Source organism: Melanostigma gelatinosum, assembly GCF_949748355.1.
Source record: "Melanostigma gelatinosum genome assembly, chromosome: 14".
Lineage (NCBI taxonomy): Eukaryota > Metazoa > Chordata > Actinopteri > Perciformes > Zoarcidae > Melanostigma > Melanostigma gelatinosum.
In genome coordinates, this window is record NC_136647.1 from 11,101,773 (window position 1) to 11,127,396 (window position 25,624).

Here is a 25,624-nt window from a genome sequence, read left to right on the forward strand (position 1 = left end):
AGGGAGGGTGTGTGTGCCTGAGTTCTGAGAGTGAGGATGCGGTCCAGAACATTAACTTTCTGCATGCAAAGAGAGATCAGATCAGTTAATAATGTGCAATTTAACAAACGAGCTCTGGGTAAAATAACACCCTTTATCATCTCTGTTAGTTTAGTCCACAGACACACACACACACGCACACACACACAGACTAGTTATCAATTCACTCTAAATATGGAATCACGGTGGCGCATTAACGGGCACAATTTTATAACAGTTCCACGCAGCAACACATCTGGCTCGCAACACCCACTAAATCTGTCCCCGTCTCTGCTGCTTTATGCGTGTGGTGAGTGAGCGAGGGTGGTGTGTAGAGGTGCGACTCACTCTTTCCCACGATGCTGTGCATCAGCAGGCCAGCAGCGGGGAAGGAAGCAAAGGGGGTGGAATGGCAAACACACACACACACACACACACACACACACTGAGGACACATTCAGGAACCTCCTGTGCCCATAGTGCAGAAGCTGGCCAGTAGATGGGCTCATACAGGAAGTTCTCAGCTTTGGCTACTTCCTGTTTGCTAGACGTTTGTATTAGAAGCACAATGGGGGGTAGAGAAGCCTTTCAGCAGTTATTCACGACATTTAATGAACCAGTATGAGAATACTCCAGTATTCTATCGCTGCTATAGCTGATTGTTCGCTTTTGCACACTCGGTTTTAGTCACACTGACATTTCAGCTTTCCCTCACTTTATTCCTATACATGGAATATTCCTTGATCAACAGTTTACTATTACCACAATACACTGTAGAGTGTACTGTCATACATACAGTAGGTTTTATATTTTTATAGATACATCTGCCCGGAAACTGTTTTGCAATTACAAAATATTTTTTTATTTATTTATTAATCTATATATTGTGCATTTTTTAACACTTAATATTTTGGTTACTCTGTTACTTTGCTTTTTGGTGTGTCTTGCTGCTGTAACATATACATTTTCCCCTGGGGATGAATAAAGATCTATCTGTCTATCTGTCTATCTATCTATGAAAAACTGTTATTTTAGTTCCATTAAACCTATGTTTCATGGTCGCCAAGGTTGTACAGCAGCCAGCAGCTTAGTAGTTTCCGCACAGCCTAAACAATCTCAGTTTTTAAATCAAGACCGCCCTGATTTAGTGGATAGAGGGAGGAAGGGAGGTGTCATGGCGAGGTAAATCAGCGAGGAGGGGAAGAGTGTGCAGAAGTGGAGGGTGCAGTCTGCAGGTATTGTGTTGATGTAAAGAGATCGGGGTGATGAAAAGAGAGAAAAAGAAGGGAAGAGAGTTAAATTAAGATGCCTCCTGTAGTTGACCAGTGGGATTACTGATTACTGTACCTTACAGAACTATGATAAGAGTTCCACCACAAATTGCATAAACCAGTATAACAGCCGATAAGTTATATTTCGTTGGAGAGCTATTAGAGTACAACAGAGGGAGAAAACCTCAGATGGACTATGAGCAATATATTTCCTCCATCATACAAAACCTGGAAGCTCGTCACAGGAACTGTTTAATCTCCCACTCTACACAGAGAGAATGGGGGTGTTAAACCTGGACTGCTTCTTTCCTGTTTTCACTCTTTACCTCAAGATCGCTGCTCGATAAGGAAAAAGTTACGACCTTCATGCTTGAATGTAATAAGATAAGATTCTCAACAAATGTTCAGTTTAATGCTGGGAGGCCTTGTTCAGGTGGAGCTTGCCAAGTGGAAGCAGACCATCCTCTGATGTAGAGCCTCTGAAGTTACAACAGTGCAGGTTTTGACATTTCTTTCAACTCCAAGCCCATTATGAGGGTGACGTAATTCAAGATAAGGATAAAATATGAAGCTCAGAATTAGCGAAAATCTGCACTGAGTGAAAAGAAATTGTAATGATGGATTTTGGAAAGTACTGCACTGTATATAGCGGTTACTTAAGGGGTGAGTGGCTGCCATGATGGTATCACAACTTTAAATATTTTATTTCAGGCATAATTTCCATTTGGATGTGGAACACTTTGTGTGATATCATTCTGCGAAGCTCTGGGGAAGTACTCTGACCTCCTAATAACAATGCCCTTTTCCTGTTCTGTCATTCCTCGGTCTATTTATCCTCACAGTCCCTAAAATAGTCCAAATGCTGCACAAGTACAGGCAGCTCACACAAACAATGCACATGTAGAAATCACTGAAATGGCTAAAAAGGTCTGGAGGAAACCACACATAACCAACAGGAAATGTGGTGCCAACACCCAAACAAAGTGGAAACACTGACTTGTTCCCTTCTGTTGGCGGAACAAAATCAATTCTCTGCATTCGATACATCCAATTCCTAAAAACCTTGCTCTTGGTCCCCTTTTAGTGGCATCTGCAGAAATGCACTACGTAGTAGCTTTGAAAGACAAGCCAAAGTCATTGGGCCGGTGTGTGGTTGCATGGTAGGCAGGCTGGCCTCAGAGTAAAGTGAGCTATAATAATCTCCCTAAGAATACCCTGCAGGCACAGATGAAGACAAAATACAACTGTATTTGTCGCCAGTGGCAAAGGAAGGCACTTGAGAAAAAAAGACCAGAGAAAGTGCCCATAGTGTTATCGTGTGATGAGTAGAGGTGAAGCAAGAACAATATTTCAGTTTTGTAATAATATGACAAGCTCCTTTCCAGCGTGAAGGTAATATTTGCAGGTAAAGTTAAGAAGTGTGTAATCAAAGCCCTCAAAACTTTTCTAACCTAGTAGCGTACTGTTCACTTTTTGAAAAGTTGAATCATTTCCTAAATCAGCTAAGCACTGTAGTTTATAGCAAAAGTTACTCAAACAGGAGTACATAGCGCATTACTTGGGGATGGATTACAGTGCATTTGTTAATTCTACTGAATGAACATGTTACCCACTTCAAAGGTGTTGCTCATTTATGTGTTTTAATGTGTTTTAATAGTTGTTCAAATGTATTAAGCTTTGGCTGCATAGGCAACACTTGTTAGCAAGATCGATTCATTGTTACTTTTGTTTTTTTAATGGCATTTGTTGACAATAAGAAGAAATGTAGAATATTGCCAGACTTCTACTTTAAAACATTGAACTGTGAATAACAAGGGATCTTTGCTCACAAGAGTTAAAGAACTCTTTTTGAATGAAACCCTGGTCAATGCCAGACAGCGATATTTTGGCCATGGGAAAGGAAGGTCTGATTAAGCCACCACTGTTTCCTCTCTTGGCACGCAGAGTCTCTGAGTGCAACTGTGACCTCATCCCATCCTGCCGCACAGGAAAGGTGGATCAGATTGCCGGGGCAGACACCTGCATGGACACAGGGTAGTATGTTTGGTCGAGGGAGAAAGAGACAGAGTCAAGTGACAAAAATGAGAAAGTTGAAGTATGTGCGGTACTGTAAATTTAGACTTGCGTGTCAGGAAAAAGAATGACTACCGAGAGATGAAGTGATAGCAGTTGAATGAAATAAAACATGGTGGAAAGAGACACATTAAGCCGTTTTATGGGTGGAGCTGCCAGGATATACAGAGCTAGGATATTGTGTTGCTTGCCAGTCAAGGGGTTTCCTTTCAGGCACATTCCCAGAGGATTTTTGCAGAGAGGAAAAATACATGTTATGTTAGATTTCTCACCAGATATTTATTTTTCAGTGATGAAATCTTAAAACTTGTTTCAGTCTACTGCACATGCAAACATGCCAATTTGGCTAATTTGCTGCTTTGATTCACATCGCAGTCCTGCGCTCAACTGTGTGTGTTTGCATAGGAGCAAGAGAGAGACCCAGCCAACAAGTCCAATCACACAGCCAATATAGACAGGCCCCTCCATTAGCTCCTAACGATGCATTGCCAATTGACCTTACAGCTTCTATCGTTGTTAGTTAATCACCTTGCCACACTTATTTCAATATTGTGTGAGAGGTGACCATACTGTAGGAGGTCCATGATAATTCAAATATCTACAGATTATCAGATGATGCTAGAAAGGCCACAATAAGTCATTTCTAAAGGGTCTCTGGGAATTTACAACTCTGTGACTGCTGCTTTAATCAGTTCTGTTATGAATGCATGGGGTTGGAATAAAACCAAGGCTTGTCTAACACTTGACAGACTATAAAATCCAGGAGGTGTGCTAAAGGTTTGAAATGTGGACTGGAAATTATCATGGTGAGGCTGTGGATTTTGAGGTTAGAGGGAGGATGACAGAGTATGACAGAGAGAGATTTTACACTTATGAATGTGTGCGGCAACAATATAAATCTTGTGGTGGTCTCCTCCATCGTGGGGAGCCACACCAAAAGTGTCACTCGTCAGCCATCTGCAATTGGCTAAAGCTGTGTAGTTGCAACTCTGTGGCAGGTGTTCACACAACAACATTGATGCAGAATAAATTCACTCACACACACATACAGCAGTATATTCAAATTGATCAACATGTGTCTTTAAAGACGTTTAAGCTGTCAGGTATCTGTAGCCAACCAGACCTTTTCGCAAGCAACACATATTTTCAAAGACATGTAAAGTACAGTCCTCATAACTCACAACCAACAGGGGCAACGGCACAATCAACTGGTGGATTGTTTTTTATGAATTGCATTTTAAATGTTAACCCTTTGGTATGTTTTGTTCGAAATGCGAGTGTATCTGGGTCATGGGGTTCAGTCCGGAGTTGAGAACCAACAGGTGAGAATAGGAGTTTGGATTACATGTTGTATCCTCTGCAATCTTACCTAACACATGACATCATCCTAAACATGGAAAGGGAACTTGTTATGATAACAACAAAGGGCAGGAAAATAATGAATTAGACATTGAATGTTATAATCATGTTGCTGGCTTGTTAAGGATGACTGATATACAAATATCGTTAATAGCATATTTAAAACTTAAAAAAAAACTTTATTACAATATTAATTTACATTACATACATGAAATTTGACCTCTGCATTTTACCCACTAAGCATTTTTAGGAACAGTGGGCTGCTGTGAAGTGCCTGGGGAGCAACTTGGGGTTCAATGTCTTGCTCAAGGACACGTCGACATGCGGGTTGTAGCCAGGGATCGAACTTAATTCGTCAATTTATGACAAAGCCAGATATATTTTGAATTCAGTGTTGATAGGGATTTCAACTGTAGTTAAGTGCTATGTATAGGCTTCACTAGAGAGTCTAAGAGCATTATCTACTCTGTGTTAACACATTTAATTGTTTTATCAATTATTATTGAAAGGTTGAGAACATGGGTTTGTATCTCAAAGACTGCCCTCCAGTGGTTCTCTCTTCATATTTTAAGAGAAAATGTGTTGTGTATATTGATGGCTTTGCCTCCTCTCAAGCATCATTTATGTATGGCGTACCACAGAGCTCTATTCTAGGACCACTTTTATTGTCCCCTTTTAACTCCTTTTGGGCCACATTATCAAAAGCATGATATTTCATTTCATTGTTAGACAGATGATACTCAACTGCATTGTACTTGTCCTACAAACCATCAAATTGAACTAAATTATCGTCCATGCATAATTGTCAAGCTGCGATTAAGGATTGGATGGCTGAAAACGTTCTTCAGATTAAATCCTCTAAAATGGAAATCCTTATTATAGGCAGTGAGCTCATTTATGAACAAGTTCTGCCTGCTTTTGCCACTCCAGCTCAACATGTTATACTTGTTGTTAAGAACGTTGGTGTTATTTTTGGTCACAAACGCAGTTGCTATAGTCCCATGTTTAAATGCTTGCTCAGTGGTGTTTCTTACACTTGAGAAATGTCTCAGATATTTTGTTAGATAGATAGAGTTATTCATGCTTGTATCACTTCTTGTCTGGATTATTGTAATGCCGTGTTCATTTCACGAGGTTCCACATGACACTAATAATGCCATGACTGATGGTTCTATCTCCAAGTGACCACTGTCACAAATGATGAGGAAACAGGGACTTTATGTTTGCTTGTCTTTAATAGATCATTACTTTCTGGATTCACCAAACAATCTTTTGTGTCTCCTGCAGAGTTAAGTGAGCCTGAATGCATACGGTATGGTCATCATGTCATGGTCAATGTGGGTAAATGTAGACACTTACTGGTGAAAGTGTAAATGCACCATTCCCCTCCACTGACTGCAATATAATCGGGCATGTGCTCTCCCAAAGCATGAGGGGATGGATTGATTGCTGTCCTTGGCAACTGCCTCCAGCAACCCAACCATAGACCCCTCCCCATGTTCACACCTCCCACCCCCAGACCATCGCTCCATCTTCCACACCGCCTCCTCTGCTCTGGTTCAACGATGCAGGTGGAGACTTGACCTAAAATCTGGGGTGATAAATGACTGCCATCTTGCTGACGCTTGCGGTCCAAAGGGTGTGTGTGTCTGAACCTCAACCAAGCCTGCTCTGCTGCTTCCTGTCCTAGATTATAGCTGTGGAATTTTACATTCACATATCTAAAACGTAATTGATCCACCTTCAATATTAAGGCACCTATAATGTATAATGTATGTTTAATTAAAAGTTTCCAAAATATTTAATAAATTCTACTTGAAAAATAATTGTGTAGGCATGTGTTGTTAAATGTGTTGGTGATAACCTCTTGAATGAACAGTGTAATTCATCTTACATGCATGTTCATACAGATTTCATGAAACATTATACTATGTGATTTGCTTTTAATAGCTGTTAGCTCTGTCAGCACTGTTGCCGTCGTTTGCCCTGTTAGCTGCAAACTAGCTGCTGGAACAGTCGACACACGATCTGTATTGAGAACCATTGAGAATATTTGAGTGTGTTCTTTTTGGGGAGGTTTTGTAACGTGTGTGGTATCCTTTTAAATGATATCATATTATTAAGTCCCCACAAAGAAGGAAATATAAATGATGCTGTTAATGACTCATTCCCATTCATAATGTGCCATGCTGAGCTAAACTCCTCTTTTGATCAGGCATGGTGCGCTGCGCTCTTTTGTTTCAAAGACTACTTCCACTGAACGGAGCTGGGGGGCACCAAAGGCTGCTCTCCTCCTCTCTCTGCTGTATTCCACAGCCTCCCTCTCCTCTGTCCTCCCTTTTGTGTAGAGTACCCGAATAAATTAGCAACCCCAGTCGGTAATGGCAGGAGGAGGAGGAGAGTAGGGGGGCTGGGCCTTGTGGCGGAGGAGTTGGCTTTCAGTCGGTGAGGTGCACGGTGCCCTGAAGCGGCTCCGCTTTAGCGCACACACACACACACACACGCACGCACACATACACACGCCGTGTCTGAGTGACTGGATGCTGAGAGAGAGAAAACGAGGAGAGAAACGTTTAAGATCAACGAGAGAGAAGAGCATTGCGGGGCCACAGGCGGCTCCTTTCTTCTGCAGACGTCAAAGAAACCGTAGAGCTTTGCAGCTGATCGAAACGCGCTCACCTGACACGGGGACGGAGACGGATAAAAGAGGAGTAAACCACCCTACCGGTGTACCAGATTAGAAAATCCGTGGAATTGGCTCAACTGTCATTTTTGTGGATATTATGTAAAAAGGAAAAAAAGAAAGAAAGAAAAAAAGCCCGGTCCAGCTGGACAGCACGGCTCCATTCAAGATTTTGTCCCGGAGGATTGTCAGTCGTTGAGGGGGAATTGGAGACCGTTTGCATATGAATCAGTTTTGGAGGGGATATCCAGAGCGTACATCCAGAGCTGCGGAGTGGGTCAGATGAATGTAAGTGACAGCTCCTTTATTCTCATCCTCTATGTTCACTATTACATCTGATCAGTAAGGGATGAAGGTGGAGAAATGAGCTCTTCTGGCTCTCCGTATAGAGGGGTGCACCCTGCATCTGCACCTTGCATGGTTGAGCTCGTAGCTGGTCCCGGGTGTGCTGAGATATGGGGAGACCATGCTAAATCGGCTACAATAGGCTATTATACAAGATCAATGGATCATGGTGATGCAGCAGCCTCATATCGATTATTGGTCCACATCCACAGCCAAACCAGCTGAACAGCCAGGTTGTAAAAAGAGAAAAGAGTGGAGCCCCTTTCAAAATATGCTAAACATGAAGGGGAGCTTGGTCTGGTAGGCCAGCTTCTTATGGCTTATGGAACTATTTGATGATAGTAAGTCAGTGGTTTCCTACTCCAGGTTTTAGCTCAGAGCGAATACCCTTTGTTTTGGAGGGAGTACAGAACCACTTAAAGGGAAACACCATGAAGTGCACAAAGAGGGCCAGCACACTTTGGACTATTTCCTCAGGAGAACAACGGATGTCACGAGTGGAGAGAATTTGAAGTAGCCCACTGTTGTGCCCTAAAACCATTAGCTACAGCAGAGTGTGCTCTGTTGATGATGGTGTAGTTTCCACTTTTCTGTATGATTATGAAAACAGAACCAAAAAAACCGCACAGGGACTATCTCAGTAGATGATAAAGACTGTATAACACATTAAAAAAAACAAGTCCAAGAGGATGTCAGGTTTCAATATCCAGCAAATACATTCTGACACAATTGAAATATTTTTTAAACATCAAGTGGATTTATAGCAGCCAGTTCTGTCCATATATGTTTACATGGCCAACAGCTAAAAATGGGGACCCTGGGGCATATTTAAGTTCCTAACCACAATAGTTATTCCAGTCATATCTGGTGTCTGGCGTCCACAGCTCCTGGTATTCTGCTGTAAGGAGGGATACTGATCTTTGCATTATTACACTATCCACTTACAGTCTCATGTGCTCCAGCTCTGCAGCACACTGGCCTCAGCCTCTGGTCCGCACACAACCAGTAACAGTTTGGTTTCTTGCAGAGCGACGAGGCGTGCAGCAAGACATTTTCTAACAGGAACCATATGGATATCTGTTGGTGCGGCTGCATCGGGTAGAGCTTATGTTTGTGCAAACAACCTTATAATTACTCATATACAGTAGCAGTTACAATAATGGCAATTAAGCAGTTCTAGAGAATCTAGTTATATCTTTATTCTGGCAGACATAATGTAGCTTTTTAGAGGATACAATTATGAAAGGACGGATTACAAGTTTGCGCCTAGACGATCATTTAATGTGTTCTTGTGGTTGCAGCTGAAGTGTCCACTTTGAGCCCTAATCATGCCCGTGAAATGTGTTTTCATTAATCCTCAATTCATTTACAAGAAGAGCTGTGATAATTCATGTCACTCCCATTACTTCCTGTCTATCTAACACTGCCTACAACAAGCGAACCCTGTCAAGGCAGAGAGGTCTATTCGTTCCGTGAAGTGTCACGTCTTTTTGAAGAGCTTATCAACAAAGTCAACAGTCTGCTGTTTACCTTGCACTTCATGTTGTTCTATGCAGCTGGATGGTTGAGCGTGATACTGACTCTGCCAGGGTCAGGGCATTCTCATCAGGGCTGTGTTCAAAATACATGCACTCCTAAGGCAACAGCATCTGCTGAAAGACTTTATATTAAAATGTTGGGGGGGAGGTGACTGAATAGCAACCACAACCCTCCAACCCCCATTCCCTTCATTGTATATCGGATTATTTGGTGTGCATGTTGGCAGCAATGTGACATCTAACTTGGCTTGGTTTCTGCATCTTATTCTGCTCCTTGTAATGTGATAATGCTACATCGGAATCATGCTGACATACAGGCCAATATTGATAAATCTCTTTTAAAAGCTTGAATCAAAGTTGCCTTTTTTCAAGATGAAATATAATACCGCCACCCACAGTCTTTAAGTTCCTTTTTGTTTACTCTAATGGGATTACTTTTGGGAATGTTCAAGTTGAGGCTTTATTCTTCTGCAAATCTCAAGTAATCTTGAGAGTTTACTTTAAACTCTGGAGATATACAGTGTAATCAAACTGCGCATTCGCCACGCATTGACACTGAAATTCTGCTTGTACTCCCAAAAAAACCCACATAAGAAGAGAATGTCATCTTTTTGGGTCAAGTTTCATTATGTGCATGATTATATCCTATAACCCAGAGTGTCTGAATTGTTAATTAAGAAGACAAAGTCACCCCCGCGTACCATATTGCAGAGAAAACTGTAGAGAGTGAAGGGTTTTGTGTAATATCTGTTTCAGCTCATCAACTCAAGTCATGGAGTGCTGCCAACACAGAAAGAGAGTGAGGGGAAAAACCAGAAAGCATCTTCCCACCCAAATGTTGCAGCTCAAACAAAGATCTGTCTAATTGTATTCCAGAACTGTTTTTTCCTGGGTTTTGTTTTCTGCGCGTGGGAAATCAGCATCTGAGTACAAATATCCGGAAAGAGACTCTGAGGGTGTTGGTGTCTTTATTTACATCTCAGACCACCGTTTTTTAGACATAACATCAACCAAAGACTCCATTTTGAGGGGATTTCATGTAATTTATATTTATTAGGCAGCATGTGAACTTATCTTCGGTTTCCTCTAAAGCCACTTCTGTTTACATCAGCCATCCACAGCACGGCCAGGCAGTTATTAATAGCTTCAGTAGTAGAGTCATAAAATAAGATTCCCATTGATAAGGAATCCCCTTTGCTGATTGCTCCACATTTTATTAACTTTACCCTCGGGGCCTACTGGTTGCCATGGCAGCTACAATCGCCAAGTCTGCCATCTTGCTGTGATTACAATCGAGAAATTGAATTACGCTTTTCTAACATTTGAGCTGTGTGTGTGTGCTTACATGCAGAGAAAGTGGTTCCCAAATTGACATTGGAATTAAAATTCGGCTGTATCAAAGATAAAAGCATCGGGCTGTCGTTTCATAATTACATTGTTACCATCCTTGCTTCTTCAATGTTTCATTCTTGCTGCTGCCACTTTGGGAGTTAATGTTTGAAATATGAAGTACGAGGTAATACTTTTTGCAATGTTGGATCGTGTTAGAAACGTGTTCGTAATAAATAATCTCACGTACACAATCGTCCTGAGTCATACCTCATCTTGGAGGCTTTTTTTTTCTTACAGTGTACTCTTAGTAGTCTTCCCACTGGGGCAATATAGATCTTACCTTCCTACTTACAGTATGACGACCCATTTAACTGCTGCTCTGGAGAAGATATTACTGTATGACTGCCTCAACCAATCAAAGGAAATGACGGGACTCTCCCGTCAGACACAGAATGATTGACTAGCTGGAGTTTTCAGATGGTGCAATTCCATTTTTGATTGTGCTGAGGCCCAGTTATGAAGTAACCGCCATTATTCATGGTCCGGTCAGCTGAATGGCAAGGACTGCAGACACTGACTGAATAAAAAAAAAACATTCTTCACAGTGCAGAGAAGTAGGTGCTGTCTGCAAGGGTATTGGGAGACTGCTTTTGGACTATCTCCACTGTCCTTCTGAAATACAAAGTTTCAAACCTTGACTTGCTACATTATAATCTTCAAATTTGACAACAGACGTTGATCCAAACTGCCCAGCGTAGGAAGACCAGGCCTTTAGATTCAGATCTGGAATAACAACTGCTGGAAATGGGTTGTTATGTTCCTGAAGGAAGCTGCAGATGGGAGTCCTCTAAAGCTTGGTGTTGTCTCGAGTTTCCCCATCTTGCGCTTCTCTGCCGTGGGTTGGAACAGTGACACTGGCTCCCGACTGCCAAAGTGTGGCAAGATCGTTTGAATTCTGGGTTCCTCGTAGTTGCAGTGGATGGATGGAAGAAGTGAGTTTACTTCTGTGCATGAACGTTTGCACGCGAGCAAGTGTGTGGCCGTTGGATAGACCTGTGTAGTTGATGGAGAAATCTCATTTTGGCTGCAACTAATGACTATTTCATCATCAGTCAATCTCTCAATTAGTATTTTTTTTACTTATAGATGAACTGTTTACTCTTTAAAATATAAAAATCAGCATTGATAAATCATATCATTGTTGTTGGTTAATTTGATGTCTGATTCTGACACTGATTGATAAATTGACGAGCTGTTGCAGCACCGTATCCTAGTGTGTTCTATCAGATGCCAGCGGAGACACTCCTTCTCGGATCTCTTCATCGATTCTTCGAAACATGTGTGTGCAGTATATGCACACACATGTTTCTGAATGAAGTGATGTATTCATTTCATTAGTCACATGAAGAGATGAATGTGGGAATTGCTCTGAGCGAAAATGAATGAGATGTGGTAACTGCTGCCCATCTGGGTGCATGATGGATGAGAAGTGTCTAAGCTCTGAGGCTAAAACAGGGAGAGGAAGAGAGAGCCTGTGTGTGTAGAGTCTCATGTGTTTTTAATGATGTAAGTGAGATGATCTGAGCTTCTGGTACATCAAACATTTGCACCGAGCTGAGCACCGCATGCAGCGCACCGCAGCTCAGGTACAGTGCAACGTGCTGTGCGAGTTAAGGGATTCAGAGACTGGATGTGTGTGAGACAAAAGGAGGCAAAAGAAAATGTTGGCTGCAGAGGAAATAAGTTTTTGAAAAGCAGTGGCCTTTAGGAAGATCAAAAATGTTATTCTGCGTTGTTTGCCATTGATTGAGCGAGAGAGATCAGTCCTCATTTGGAGCCTCAAACCCATCAATCACATGATTTCATTGCATCATTATTAACTGATGAGTATTGATGTCTGTTTAACTCTGTAGAGCAAATGAAAACAAAGACAGACAGACTTAATTCCCAGGCTTACCACAATAAATATAATGGCGTAACATGATACAAAGGCATTCTCTTGGAGAACAGCTGTTGGCGCGCCACTAACCCGAAAGTCGATAGAGAGTTTATTAGCTAATAAGCTAAGTCGCCGTCACATATTCGGAGCTAGAGATGAGTAATTATGGATTTTGATAGTTCAGATATGTCAACCAAAGAACAACCAAATTCCTAGTCCCTCCCAGTGAAATTAAGTCTGTAGCATTTATTTTAGGGAGATACCGGCCTACTTTCACCCTGCAAATGTTTTCAACACAACTTTTTAGCGCTTTGATTAATGTTTGTGTTTTCTGATACAACAACATAATCTCATACGACTTTCTGCCTGAGGCCATGTCACTGATTATTTCATCGGGCAGAATGTGGAAAAAGATTAAAGTGTGTGCTTGCCCGTGTGTGTGAGTGTGTGTGTGTGTGTTTAAATTACAAGAGGGGTCTTCGGTTTCTCTTCTCCGGATCCTGTTTTGGCTATCAGAATGTTTTGACTTTTAACTTTTCCTCTGTTCGTTCATAAACAAATGCTGTGATTATTCTGATATAATACAGTGTGTTTGTATGTTCATGTATTTATCACATTGTGGGGACTGAAGTCTGTTCACATTGACACATGTGGGGACTTACCTCCGATATGTCCCCACAAAGTTAAACACTTATTTTAGAGTTTTAGGTTTTGAAGTATGAATGGGTTAGGTAAAGGTTAGGGTAAACATTGGGGTTAGGCATTCAGGGTTAGGATGACCCTACAGGGAATTAAAGTAAGTGAAGTGTGTGTGGGTGTCAGCGCTAAACAATCATGCCCATAATTCAAACAAATGATTTGGCAAATATTGCAAAGTAAATGCATGCTACAAGTTTGTAGCACAATGTGCAGCCAAATGAAGCCATTATGTGCTTGTTTGTGCATTTTAGAGTATTCAACTTAACAATGATGTGTCATTTCTGATTTTCACGGACAATTGAACAGGCGTTCTCCTCTCAGATAGAACTCAAATGAGTAGAGAAATTGTTTGTTTCAGCCACTGTCAGGGTATTTATCTCAGTTTCACCAATGAGGTAATGATGTTTGAGTCACTGACGTAGTTCGGCTGGAAAACCTGCCCTGTTGTGATATTAAACATACTCTGATGGGGAGCGCTGATGATTGCTGGTAGATGGCAGCTTGCTCCTTCACCTTCAGGAATATCCCGCCATGCAAACCATTTTTGTTGTTGTTTTTTTTTCCCCGCTGACCATGTGGGCCCACTCTTTGTTTTGTATTATTATCTACTTTTTGAATATTCACCCACTTTCTCCATTTTTCTTTTGAAATGATTAGTCATACACACACCCAGACACACACGCATCCATCAGAGAAGCAAAACTCACTGCACATTCACTTGGCAGTGTGGCCTTGAAGGCTGAGGGGTAAGTGAATCACCTCCGGCTGTGTTTTCACTTGCTCCTTGGCTTCAATGACGGTCCAGAGGGTACATTATTTATGTGGGTGCGTGTGAGGCTGCATGCATGTGTGTGTGTGTGTGTGATTCAGCACTCACTCAAACTATGGTTAACTTCTTCTTCTTTCTGTCTCTGTCACCATGGCAATGCTTTTTTTTTTTTAAGGAAACCTCATTCAGAATCAAACTTTTCCTCTGTATCTCTGGTTCCACTTCTCCCTCAGGTCCTTCCATCTGTGACTGTGTCGTTCTCTTTCTCCTTCTTGCCTGTCGGGCAGTAGAATCTAGGACGTTTTGTCACAGGGGAGCTAGTGCAGTTTGTAAGTGTGTGTGTGACTGTATTCCAGCTTGACATCTCCTGTGTGGGTAAATAAACAAATCTGAGTCATCACACCAGCTTTGAATTGTCATGCTGCTGCTGCAGAGTCTTCTGCAGTTATTTTTCACCAGCTATTATCCCTCTGGAGTTAAGTAAGTACGTATGTTAGTGGAGAGATGCAAAGATATAAGTGTAACATGCCTATTTTAAGATTTTGACGCAGCAGCGCAGTGAATTGAGACATGACTTGTAATAATGCTACACTACAGAATGAATTAGTCAAATATGGCTCAAATACCTGTTGACATATCAATCATTATTTTATTGAATAGTATGTAAAATATTACTGACCCCAATATGAGGGCACATATTGTTTAACAAGTCTGTTTTTTAACCACACTTTCATCGCATCGTTTCACATCCAAACGAGAGCATGGAGCCAAACCATGAAACAATATATCTCACTCTCCAAATACCTTTTGGATTGGAACAAAAATAAAAATCACATGCAAGCAACATTCACTTCCTAATCAGAGAATAAGATCACACTCTCTTAAAGAACTGCAATATGAAAACAAAGTGTAGACTTGAGCCTCAAACTCTCAGTCTCAGTAGGCTCCTGGCACAGAGGATCGCTCTCACTGTGAACTGACTAGTCTCTGCGATGACGTGCCCCCCCCCCCCCCGTCTCTGCAGCCCCACTGACATCAGTGTAGGAAATAAGTAATAAAATAAGTAATAAAATAAGTAATAAAATAAAACTCCAGAGCAACATTTCATGGATAGAATTAAAAAAGGTTTTCACATAGCTGAGGTAAACTGGGAACAATGTTACAGCTTGGTTCCTCAGTACTTGGCTTTGAAATCACTACTTACTTACATAAGAGACATTAAGAAACTAATTAAAAGCAAACATGATCAGACTTGAAAAAAAACAATGTATCAAAAGACTTGTGATGATACAGTACATAAACTGGATCAGTTATACCGACTTCTCTGTCACGTTCCCTGTTACAGAATGTATTCGTCACTCTGTTTCAGATTAACCAATTAAGCTGCAGCTCAGAGTAACCAAGGAACTGGTCCTCACTTCATCATGATTAATTCAAACGTACTCACTTAGATTCTGCCAGTCTCCACGAACCAGACACGTAGGTTGTGTTTCACAGGTTGTGAGAGCTTTTATGGCTGCAGGCTTCCCTTGGGTGAGGTAACCCACTTGAATGATACAGTCATGAACTCTCTCACCACATAGTACAATTAATATTGATTGTGCTGTGATGCAGCACATGCATGTATATTTCAGTGTGTGTGTGTGTGTGTGTGTGTGTGTGTGTGTGTGTGTGTGTGTGTGTGTGTGTGTAACTGTTCAGACAGTGGACATCTGGGTGTCTGAGAAGCTGGTGCTAAGATATACTTAAGATTCTGTTTTGATGGTCAGCTATGGAAATAAATTGAAACTGATATCCACCTTTAGTGTGGTCTGGAATGGAGGACAAAGTAAGAGTGGAACGGAGGAAGCATAGATATATGTGCATAGAAAGGAACTTAAATACACACACACACACACACACACACACACACACACACACACACACACACACACACACACACACACACACACACACACATTAATGCTCACAGTGCTGAGACAGCTGAGCTGGTGACAGCTGGGTTTGGTAATGGGACGTCTATATCCAGAAATCCAGGGAAAGGCGACTCAAAGCGGAGACGGGGGTCAGAGTTGTCGTCCCCCTAAACACACACACACAACCCAAACGACATGAATACTGAGAAGCAAAGCATTCCTCCATCATCTACCCCCCCCCCCTCCAACCAGACTCTCAACCCTCCCTCCCTCTTTCCACAAAGCTTATACCGCTGCAGCCTGTTTCACCACAACCAGGTCTAACCTTTCATTCTCAGCCATTTAAAGTGTTGGTGTTGCTGTAGCCACCCTGTAATTGTACACTTGTTGAGAAGTGGTTTTTTTACGCTTTTAAATGGCACCAGAACTACAGAAATCTAGTATCTTAACACCATATAGAGCACATGCATGACATGGATTGCAAAAAAAAGAAGAGAATAAATCAGACTTTTGCATTTGGAAATGGTATTTTTGCTTTTAAAAGGCAAGGTTGTATATCGTGTCTGTTTTTACAGCAGTCATACTGTATTTCTAATCTCAACTTGTGTATTTCACTTAGCAAGCTTTTCCCTTCATTCTTTCCCCTGTCTGGCTTTACTGTCAATCACACAGGACCTTACCAATGTTTGTTGTGGGTGGCACAGAAGCAGTTTCAGGACTCAATGAGTCGCTGCCAACTATCAACAGCCAATGCCAGACCGCTCAACCGCTGAGGAACTATTGCAATCCTGAGCTGTTCCATCAAAGCACAAGAAACATGGCGGTATTGAGTGGCCGTTTTTTACTTGGAACTTCGTGACTTTTGGTCCTGTTTGGATTGGCCCAGGGGTATAGCTATGGCGTGCCCTCCTGGATCTGCTAAATCCATTAGAGGGGACGGACGAAGGAAAGGAGGAGGGACAGACATGGGAGGGATGGGGAGATAGTGAGGCCTGTTTAGAATTGGCACTGTATAAGGAAAATCTGTTCCTCACAACTGAGATACTACAGTGTGAACACACTCGCACACATCCTCAAACATATACTGTAGTACTTTAAATTGTTACACCCTATAGAAAACAATATGGTTTTCTATTATATGGTAACAGCACTTAAGAGTGGAGGCCCATGTATTTGAGGCTTTGAGGCTTGCACACACCAGAGGCAGATTATGGGGTCACAATGCCAGATAAAATGTGGCTGAGACTGCATGGAGCCCTCCGGGTCTGCACTGTCTGTCAATGCGGTCGCACAGAGATGATGTCACTGCTCGCATGCACATGTGTTGTGCAGGCGTACAAAGACCCGTGCAACCAGACGGACGGTTGAAGCTTGTTCTTTGTTGTATTTGACTTGTTTTTTTGCATTTAACTGTTAGAAACGTAATTTATCATAATTAGCATAACATTATAAAGAGTGCCACTAGAGGGAGTGACTCAGGTGGTCTTTTCCACTGGCCATCTGTTCTGCCAGGAGCCTTTCAGCATGAGCAATATTTCAGCCCTTGCGCTCTCCATCCCTCATCAGCTTGTGCTTTTTTACTGTAAACACAAGAGTATTACAGCACACGTCAAAAGGGAGATGATGTCATCGACCAACTGCTCATTGACAGTGACAGATTGCAGCCTTGCGATTTGTTCATCAATATAACCTTTCACTGACACTCAACTGAAGCAATGAGGGAGAGAGGATGTAAAAAGACTCGCATATAGACCGCACATTCTGGAATACTCCCTTTCCGACTTTTTGTTTTTCAATCATGAGTTTCTGCTCCACAGCTCAGTGGCCCCTAAAGACAATAAGGCAGCCAGGCCAAAGCAAACTGTAATCACCCTTCAGAATGTTACTTGTTCTATTATGTCCTAAATCGAGTCTTTCCTTCTCTTTCCTTCTTTTTTCTGTGGTGTGTCAATGGCTGCATTATGGTAATTCAGGGTATCGTGGGTTCATCTCATCACAGCGGGGACCCCAAAGGCTCTGACTCTGAGTTTCCCTCCCAGCAGCAGAAAGGTTTCTTTTCATCATCACACCCCTATTTGTCTCTGTGCGACCTCCACTTATTTTTCTATTTTCGTCCTTATTCAAGGCAGACAGTCCATAAACAGAAACACTCCAACTACTTTGACACACAGCAACCACAACAAAAGAAAGGCGGGTATCCTTGCTCAGCTCAGCTTGCCTCTTTGCGTAGGAGTCAAGCAACTGTCCAGAGCAGCCGTCTGGACCAGATGTAGAGATCAGTGACCGCACCAGAGGGACCAGTATCAGTGTCTCTCTCTCTGTCCCACTGGAGCGATAGACTTTATTAATCTCTCTTCCTCGGAGGCCTCATAAACTACCGCAGGAGGTCAGGGTCGGTAGAAAGGCCGGTGGGATGGATGATTGCAGGAGGATTCATTAGATATTGAATAATGTTTTTTATTTGCTCTATATATCATGCAAAAGTACTTCAGGAGCCTTGGAAATCTAAAATGAATTACAGAGTTGTATTCGCTCAATAGCATGTGATCTGAGTGTAACCTCACTCCGATGAACTATTGTCTATGAAAAAAGAAACTTTCTCTTCCTTTGATTGTATATGAAACAGCAGACTCCCTTACAATCAGCCTGCAAAAAGGTCGGTCTGTGGTCTTTTTGTATTTGTAAGTATGAATGCTTCAATTCAACGTATGTGCAGATATTGCAGCCGGCAGCAAGCTGACTTTCTCTCTAGAGGTGGAAGACATTCCTAAAGTTAACTGTCCAGACTATACATGCACTGGGGGAGTGATTGTCCCGGTGAATATGGCTGTCCAGCAAAGGCCAACAACTTCCATCGACAACTAGCGTCCTGCCTGCTACCGGACCTTTACCTGCACCACACATTTATAGTTATAATGATTTGTACCAAACATTAGCTAATCGAGGCAGGACTCATTCACATTCCAGAGAGTTTAGGTGTTCAATGTAAAAGATTGTTAAAGCAGCATCCCTCTGGTCTCTTGGGTTTGATGAATGAGTTATGCTCGGGCTGGATGGCCCTCCTCATTGCAGGACGTTTTCAAGAGTCATACGCTCAATAAATCTTCCCTTGTAAATACGAGAGAAACATGCATAAACAGTTGGTCTCGTTTTGAACATAATCTAAATATTTGTGGACCTCATCAAGGGGTAAAATGAGCATCTATCTCGTGAGGGATAAGAGCGGCCATGCAGGTTCGATTTGTACATCCAGAATTTCACGTCAGTTTGCAGAAGTATGTGTGTCAAACCTGGGTCAAATAGCATTTGCAAATAATTATTAGTGTGTGTTTTAAGTTTCTGTAAGTATGGTGGGTTAGCTGTAGGATAACTCAGGCAGTGTCAGTTGAGTTTTAGACAGCCTTTGAGCTGTTGTGATTGCCTTTCTTTCAGTCAATGTGCCAACTGATGAGGCAAATCCACTCTTCAAACGACTTTTTGGCAAAAAGTGTTTGACCCTGAAGTGTTGCATACCTTTGTAGACAGTTACAATATGTATATCTGTTCATGATTAGATCCAGCTATGACTGATACGACTGATATAGCATTAGCATGAGGAGGATATTATCTTTATGGATTTGTGCATGATTTAAAGTGTGGGGAACATAGAAGCTAAGCTTACAGACTTAAATAGCTGCTTTTCCCCATACAGGCCCTGCTGAAGCAGCCATAGACTTACTTTCTCATACATTCCATATATTGGTAAGTGTGTGCGTGTAAGCATTTTCTATCATAAAAGAAAATCTTACAAAGGATCTTGCTGCTCATTTCAGTGTCTTTAATGTGTTTTTCCTTTGGATTTCAGTGTGTGACTGCTCTGGACACTTTAAAATGTTCTCACCCAGTGAATAAAACTTGTTATCCTTCAGATAAATATAGTTTATGATTCTGTTCTCAAGCCAATGTGGATCCTGGACAGATTTAGACTTCCATTTTCATGCTCTTTCGAATCTTCATGATCCAGCTGAAGAGTTCTTTCCAAAAATGTCCATTTAATGGGGGAAAAGCTTCACATTCATCAGGTTGAGGATATATATAGGTTGAGGATTGTAAAAGTGTTACTGTCATGTAAGGATTTAAGATACATACTCCACTGTGGAATTTTTATTTAAATTTTATGTTTAGTGAATTTTCAAGATATTTTCAAATAGAGAATAAAAAAAAGCTGTTCAATCGCTCAATCCACACATCATAAAATATATCGTTACTTAAAGAAATACATCTTTTCTCTGGCTGATATTTTTCTCTTTCTCTCTTTTTCTTTCCCTCAGGTGTAGCAGAACCCAACCATGTCGTTAACAAGTAAAGGGTCAAGACGGAGGGCTTGGGTCAGCGGACCCTGTGTGTGTTCAAGTCTCTGGCGACGAAAGCCACTCTTTTATTTATGCATCCTCCTTGTTTTTCTTCAGTCTACAACTGTCCTTGGAGCACTGGAGCTCCAGCTGGATGAGGAACAGCCGGCTGGGACCATCGTAGGTGACATCAGCGCTGGGTTACCGCCTGGTGAAACTGGGGGCCTTTACTTCATCTCGGACCACGAGAGCACAGGTGTTAGCAACGATCTCAACATCGATGAAACCACAGGCATCATTACCACCGCACGCCGTCTGGACCGTGAGCAAAGGGATCACTATAGCTTCATCGCTGTGACTATGACAGGAGTCACTGTTGAGGTAATGATCAGCGTCAACGACATCAACGACCATGCACCTATGTTCCCCAAAAAGAAAGCTGTTCTTAAAATCCCCGAGCACACCGCAGTTGGAACAAGGTTTTCCCTGGAGCCTGCGACAGATGCAGACAAGGACCAGCTGACCACTCAAGGCTACGCTATTCGAGAGGGCAACGTAGGCCAAGTGTTCAGACTGGAGACCAAGAGAGCTTCTAACAAGGTGCTGTATCTAGACCTGGTGGTCAATGGACTTCTGGACAGGGAGAAACGCTCATTGTACACCCTGGTTCTGGAGGCCTTTGATGGGGGATCACCCAGAAGGATGGGATCCATGACCCTGGAAGTGACTGTGACGGACATCAACGACCACGCGCCGGTCTTCAATCAGACCAGATACCACGCTATTATCTCTGAAAGCCTCCCACAAGGCAGCAGCATCCTACAGGTTAGCTCGAGTCTTGTCAGTGTTCAGATAATGAGTCAATACTTCAATAACAGGTCATTTTAATTTCAAAGACATTCTTATCTTTTCAGGTGTTTGCAACAGATGAGGATGAGGGCGATAATGGTCTTGTTCTTTATGAAATCAACCGGCGTCAGAGTGACCCTGATCGCACCTTTGTCATGGATATCAAGTCTGGGGTCATCACTTTGAATAGGCCCCTAGATTATGAACTGAAGAGGGTTCATGAACTGGTGGTCCAGGCCAGAGATAACGCCAGCCACCCTGAGGTAATTGCATTATTGTTATTCATAAAAATTCTTTCAGCATAAAGTGCCGTTAATGATGACAGGTAATATCTTGTTTTGTATAATATGTCTTCCTGAAGGGTCATTGTTACCAGGTTTTTTGTTCAATTGATTGCTCAGTCCAACACTGACAAATTTCCTTTTTTTGAAAATTCTTTCAGGTGACCAATGCGTTTGTGACCATTCATGTCCGTGACTTCAATGACAACCAGCCCACCATGACCATCATCTTCCTCAGTGAGGACGGCTCTCCGAGGATCTCCGAAGGGGCCCAACCAGGCCAGTACGTTGCTCGGATATCTGTCACAGACCCAGACTACGGAGAGTACGCCAACGTCAATGTGTCCCTTGAGGGGGGTGATGGGAAGTTTGCTCTCACAACCAAGGACAGCATCATCTACCTGATATATGTTGACCAGGTCTTGGACCGAGAGGAACGGGATTCTTATGATCTGAGAGTTATGGCCACAGACTCCGGCACACCTCCCCTCAGGGCGGAGTCATCGTTCACCATTCAGGTGACTGATGTCAATGACAACCCCCCTCTGTTCGACCAGCAGGCCTACAGACAGACTATTCCTGAGGTTGTCTATCCTGGCTCCTTTGTTCTCCAAGTGACTGCCAGGGACAAGGACCAGGGCCCCAATGGGGATGTTCGATATAGCCTCCTCAAGGGCAAAAACTCTCACTCTGATTGGTTTTCTATCGACACGGTCACTGGGATCATTACCACAGCGATGGCTCTGGATTTCGAATCAGAGCCAGCACCTAGTGTGACCGTTGTTGCAACAGATAGCGGCCGCCCGCCATTGTCTTCCACAGCAAAAGTGGACATTGTGCTGCAGGATGTTAACGATAACACACCTGTGTTCTCCATCAACTTCTACAATGCCTCCATCAAGGAGAACACCCCAGCTGGGACCTGCTTCCTAGAGGTAAGAGAACACTCTGAAGACGTTTTCTCTCCAGCCTTCTTTCCCTCTCAATCTTTTTATCCAGCTCTCTGTCACTCTGCTCGTCTTTATTTTGTAGGAGACCTGCCGTTTTTAAATTCTCATAGTGCTGTGTCTTGCACCATGTTGGCCACAACACTGTTCTACTTATGCAGCCAAAACCAAGTATTCACTGCCTCCCCTGTCCTCTCATCTCTTTATTCACTCTCTCTTTTCACTTTCCCCGTAACCTCTCTCTGATTACTCCCCCGGCAAAAGCCTGATGTATTCATTAATACAAATGAGTCTGGAAATGAGTCATACCTGAAGGGAAAAGCAGTCTCAAAGTTTTATTTCAGAAAAGTTTGCTCTTGGAAGCCTTGTGATGTGATTCATAAAAACGGAGCTATGAGAGTGGGTACAACGTTTTATAGGAAAAAAAGAAACAGAGAGAGAGAGGGGCAGGGAGGCAGACTTCACCTGCATTCCTGACTCTACTGTGAGGAGATTTACTCTGTGCCGGCATGTCCTCTCTCTCACCTCATCTGGTTGCCGTGGTAACCAAGCCATCAGCGTAGGGTGAACCCTCGGTATCGCGCGGCAACTCGGCTGTCTCGCTTTTATCTCGATTCCAGCAGGCCTCATGTATGAGGAGGACCTCTCCCGAGAAATGAAAGAAAGGATGACTGGCTGTTTGTCTTCTAGCAAGGTCTTAACTTGGCATCGGGCACTGTTTAGACTGTTTTTACAGGTTGGTTTTACCCCCTCTGCCGTGACGCGGATGACATTTCAGCATTTCTGCTTCTCAGCATTTTTAAAGAGTGCCTACTGCTAAAACTAAAACATACAGTGGCTTCAATAATATGTTTTGGACCCCTAAAGATACCAGCCGAACTGGAATTAGAAAAATAACGGCAGTTGAATACATGTAGCATGTATTTGGAAAGAGTAACTAGTTGGTATTCTGTGGAAACTCACATATGGGCCTGCTGGGAAGACCGTAGATGAGGGAAGTAAGGGGACGTAATGAAGAGGATGGATATGAGATGCAGATTAATTCAAAAGGAAAAAGAGAGATGGAATAACCTGTGGAAGGATTGAGAAAAGAAAAAAGCAATACGGATATATACAGCCTTTATGTGACTCATTTCCGATTTGTCTTTACAATCACAGATACAGCCTGTCTGTTGCTGAATTATTGAACCCTGTAATTTGCTCCTAATTAGGCTGCTCTGTTGAATCATTTTATCTCTCGACCGACTGAATGAACCCCCTGGACCTCGATTCCAGTTGCTGCAACAGTTCAACCGTTAGTCGTTTCTTTAATCTTAGCCTGCAGTTATTCTGGCGTAATCCCACGCCAGACACCACGGGTGGTTTTGATGCCAAAGTGAGTGAATAAGGCTTGAATTGCTCATTCCGGCACGTTCCTCAAAGTTTGCTCGAACCGAGCCAAGATCCAGGCGAGAGTCCGCCCACAGGGGCTGCGAGTAAACTTTTTTTTTCTGGGCCAATGAAATATGTGGCCACTCAGACAGGACACACTCACACAAATGATGTTATACCTGACATCATACCCTAATGGATGTCGTTCCAGGTCTGTTCTGTATTTTCTCCTTTCGCCTGCCAACCGGCTGTCGAGATTGTGGAGCATTTGGTATTTTACTCTGTCAAGAAAGTGACAACGTGAAGAATTGGGTCAGCTGGTCCAGTAGACCCCGTTTACATTTTTGTGTGATGCTATTTGGCACCGGCAATCAAGTTGTGAGGTTTCGTCACGTTCCCAACCGAGTGGAGGCGAAGGCAGAATGTTCTCAGAATTGAACCAATATCTACAATAGATAGCAATCACTTCACTGTTTGACTTTAGGAATTATTATACTGGACTGACTGGCTCGGTTTGAATTTGTATAAATGTGGGAGAAAATCAGCAAATGTTTAATATCTAAACAAGGAAATATGTTATCTGAATAAATGTTTCATGAAATGGGACGCATACACACATAAGGTAAGGGGTAGTTTTCTTTTCTGCCAATAACTAGTCTTCCCTAAACTCTCTTTTTCTTTTCTCACATTCTCTCGGTTTCTGTTTTTGCTACTTATTTGCTCAGTTTCTCTTTTTTGGTATCTTTCTCTCGATGTCTCTTTTGATTTCTCTCAGTCTCCACTCACAAATACACACACATACAAGCAGCAATAGTGTGTCGGACGTTTCTTATCAGTTGGGCTACTAAAGTAATCTGTAATGTGCCGCACTGTTTATGTAGCCGCGACACAAAGGAGTTATTTATTTCTTGGTTTCCCCTGCTTTCCTCTTCCCCCGCTTCCTTAAAGTATTTCACAGGCAGGAGAGGTTATGGTGCCTCTGTGTGTGAGGGTGTGTGTGTGTGTGTGTGTGCACATCCATCTGATTCAGGTTCATATCCTGAGAAGGTAAGGGTCATGAGAACAGCGTGAATTGTGGCTGATGATGAAAAGTGACAAGCATATTTTAGAGTGGAGCATTTTCATTGTTCAAAAACTCTCATGCACATGCAAATATTGCTGGAATCATCTGATCTGTGTGGGGCCTATGTGAATGCCCCTGAGTTGATCAGTTTTTTTTTCTCTTTTTCTTGTATAATCTGTGTTTTTCTGCAAATCTACAAATAGTATTTCCCTCCTGTGTGGGCCTTGCAGAGTTTCTGTCAAATCCAATGACACGCTCACATCTAGCGTGATCTCACAAGCAGCGACATGCACGCTCTTGTCAAGCCTCAAAGTACCAACAGACATCAACAGAAGAGAGGCAAGCTAGAAGACACATTGATTAAAGAACAAAGAAAACTCAGCTCAAATGGATCAACAGCACAAATGAAATAAAGGGACCATGACGAAGGAAGAATGAAATAGTTGAGAACAAGACGGCAAAACAGAAGACACAGTTTACATGCGTGTGTATATCCACGTATAGGCATTCCTGTATGTCATATCTGTGTTTGTGTACTTGTACACTTTTAAAGCCAGTAACTCACTTTCAGCAGGTGATGCATCTCCCCGGTGAGTTTCACCATGTGGTTTCCTGGTCAAGCCTGTTAAACAACACTTAATCATCTCAACAGAGGCACAGATGTGCTCAGCTGGGAGATGTACAGACCTGTAGAGAATACCGTGCTGGCATTGCCGTACAACAGTGTAATGGTGCTGTTGGTAGATGACATTTTGACACCATGCTATAAAAGTGAATAATTTTCAGAATCAAAAAGAAATAAGGTGGTGAAATAAGGTGAATGATGAATAAAACCTGGAA

At 42.4% G+C, this 25,624-nt stretch overlaps 1 protein-coding gene across 1 annotated transcript in view; it reads left to right on the plus strand.

Annotated features, from left to right (window-relative positions):
- Positions 1-7,229: 7,229 nt before the first annotated feature.
- dchs1b (dachsous cadherin-related 1b) overlaps positions 7,230-25,624 on the plus strand; it is a 79,604-nt gene continuing 61,209 nt past the window's right edge. Inside the window, exons 1-4 of the mRNA XM_079283044.1 lie at positions 7,230-7,692; positions 20,253-21,098; positions 21,188-21,385; positions 21,565-22,338. Coding sequence (XP_079139170.1) covers positions 20,271-21,098; positions 21,188-21,385; positions 21,565-22,338 — 1,800 coding nt within the window. The 5' untranslated portion in view covers positions 7,230-7,692; positions 20,253-20,270. The remainder of the gene's footprint in view (positions 7,693-20,252; positions 21,099-21,187; positions 21,386-21,564; positions 22,339-25,624) is intronic.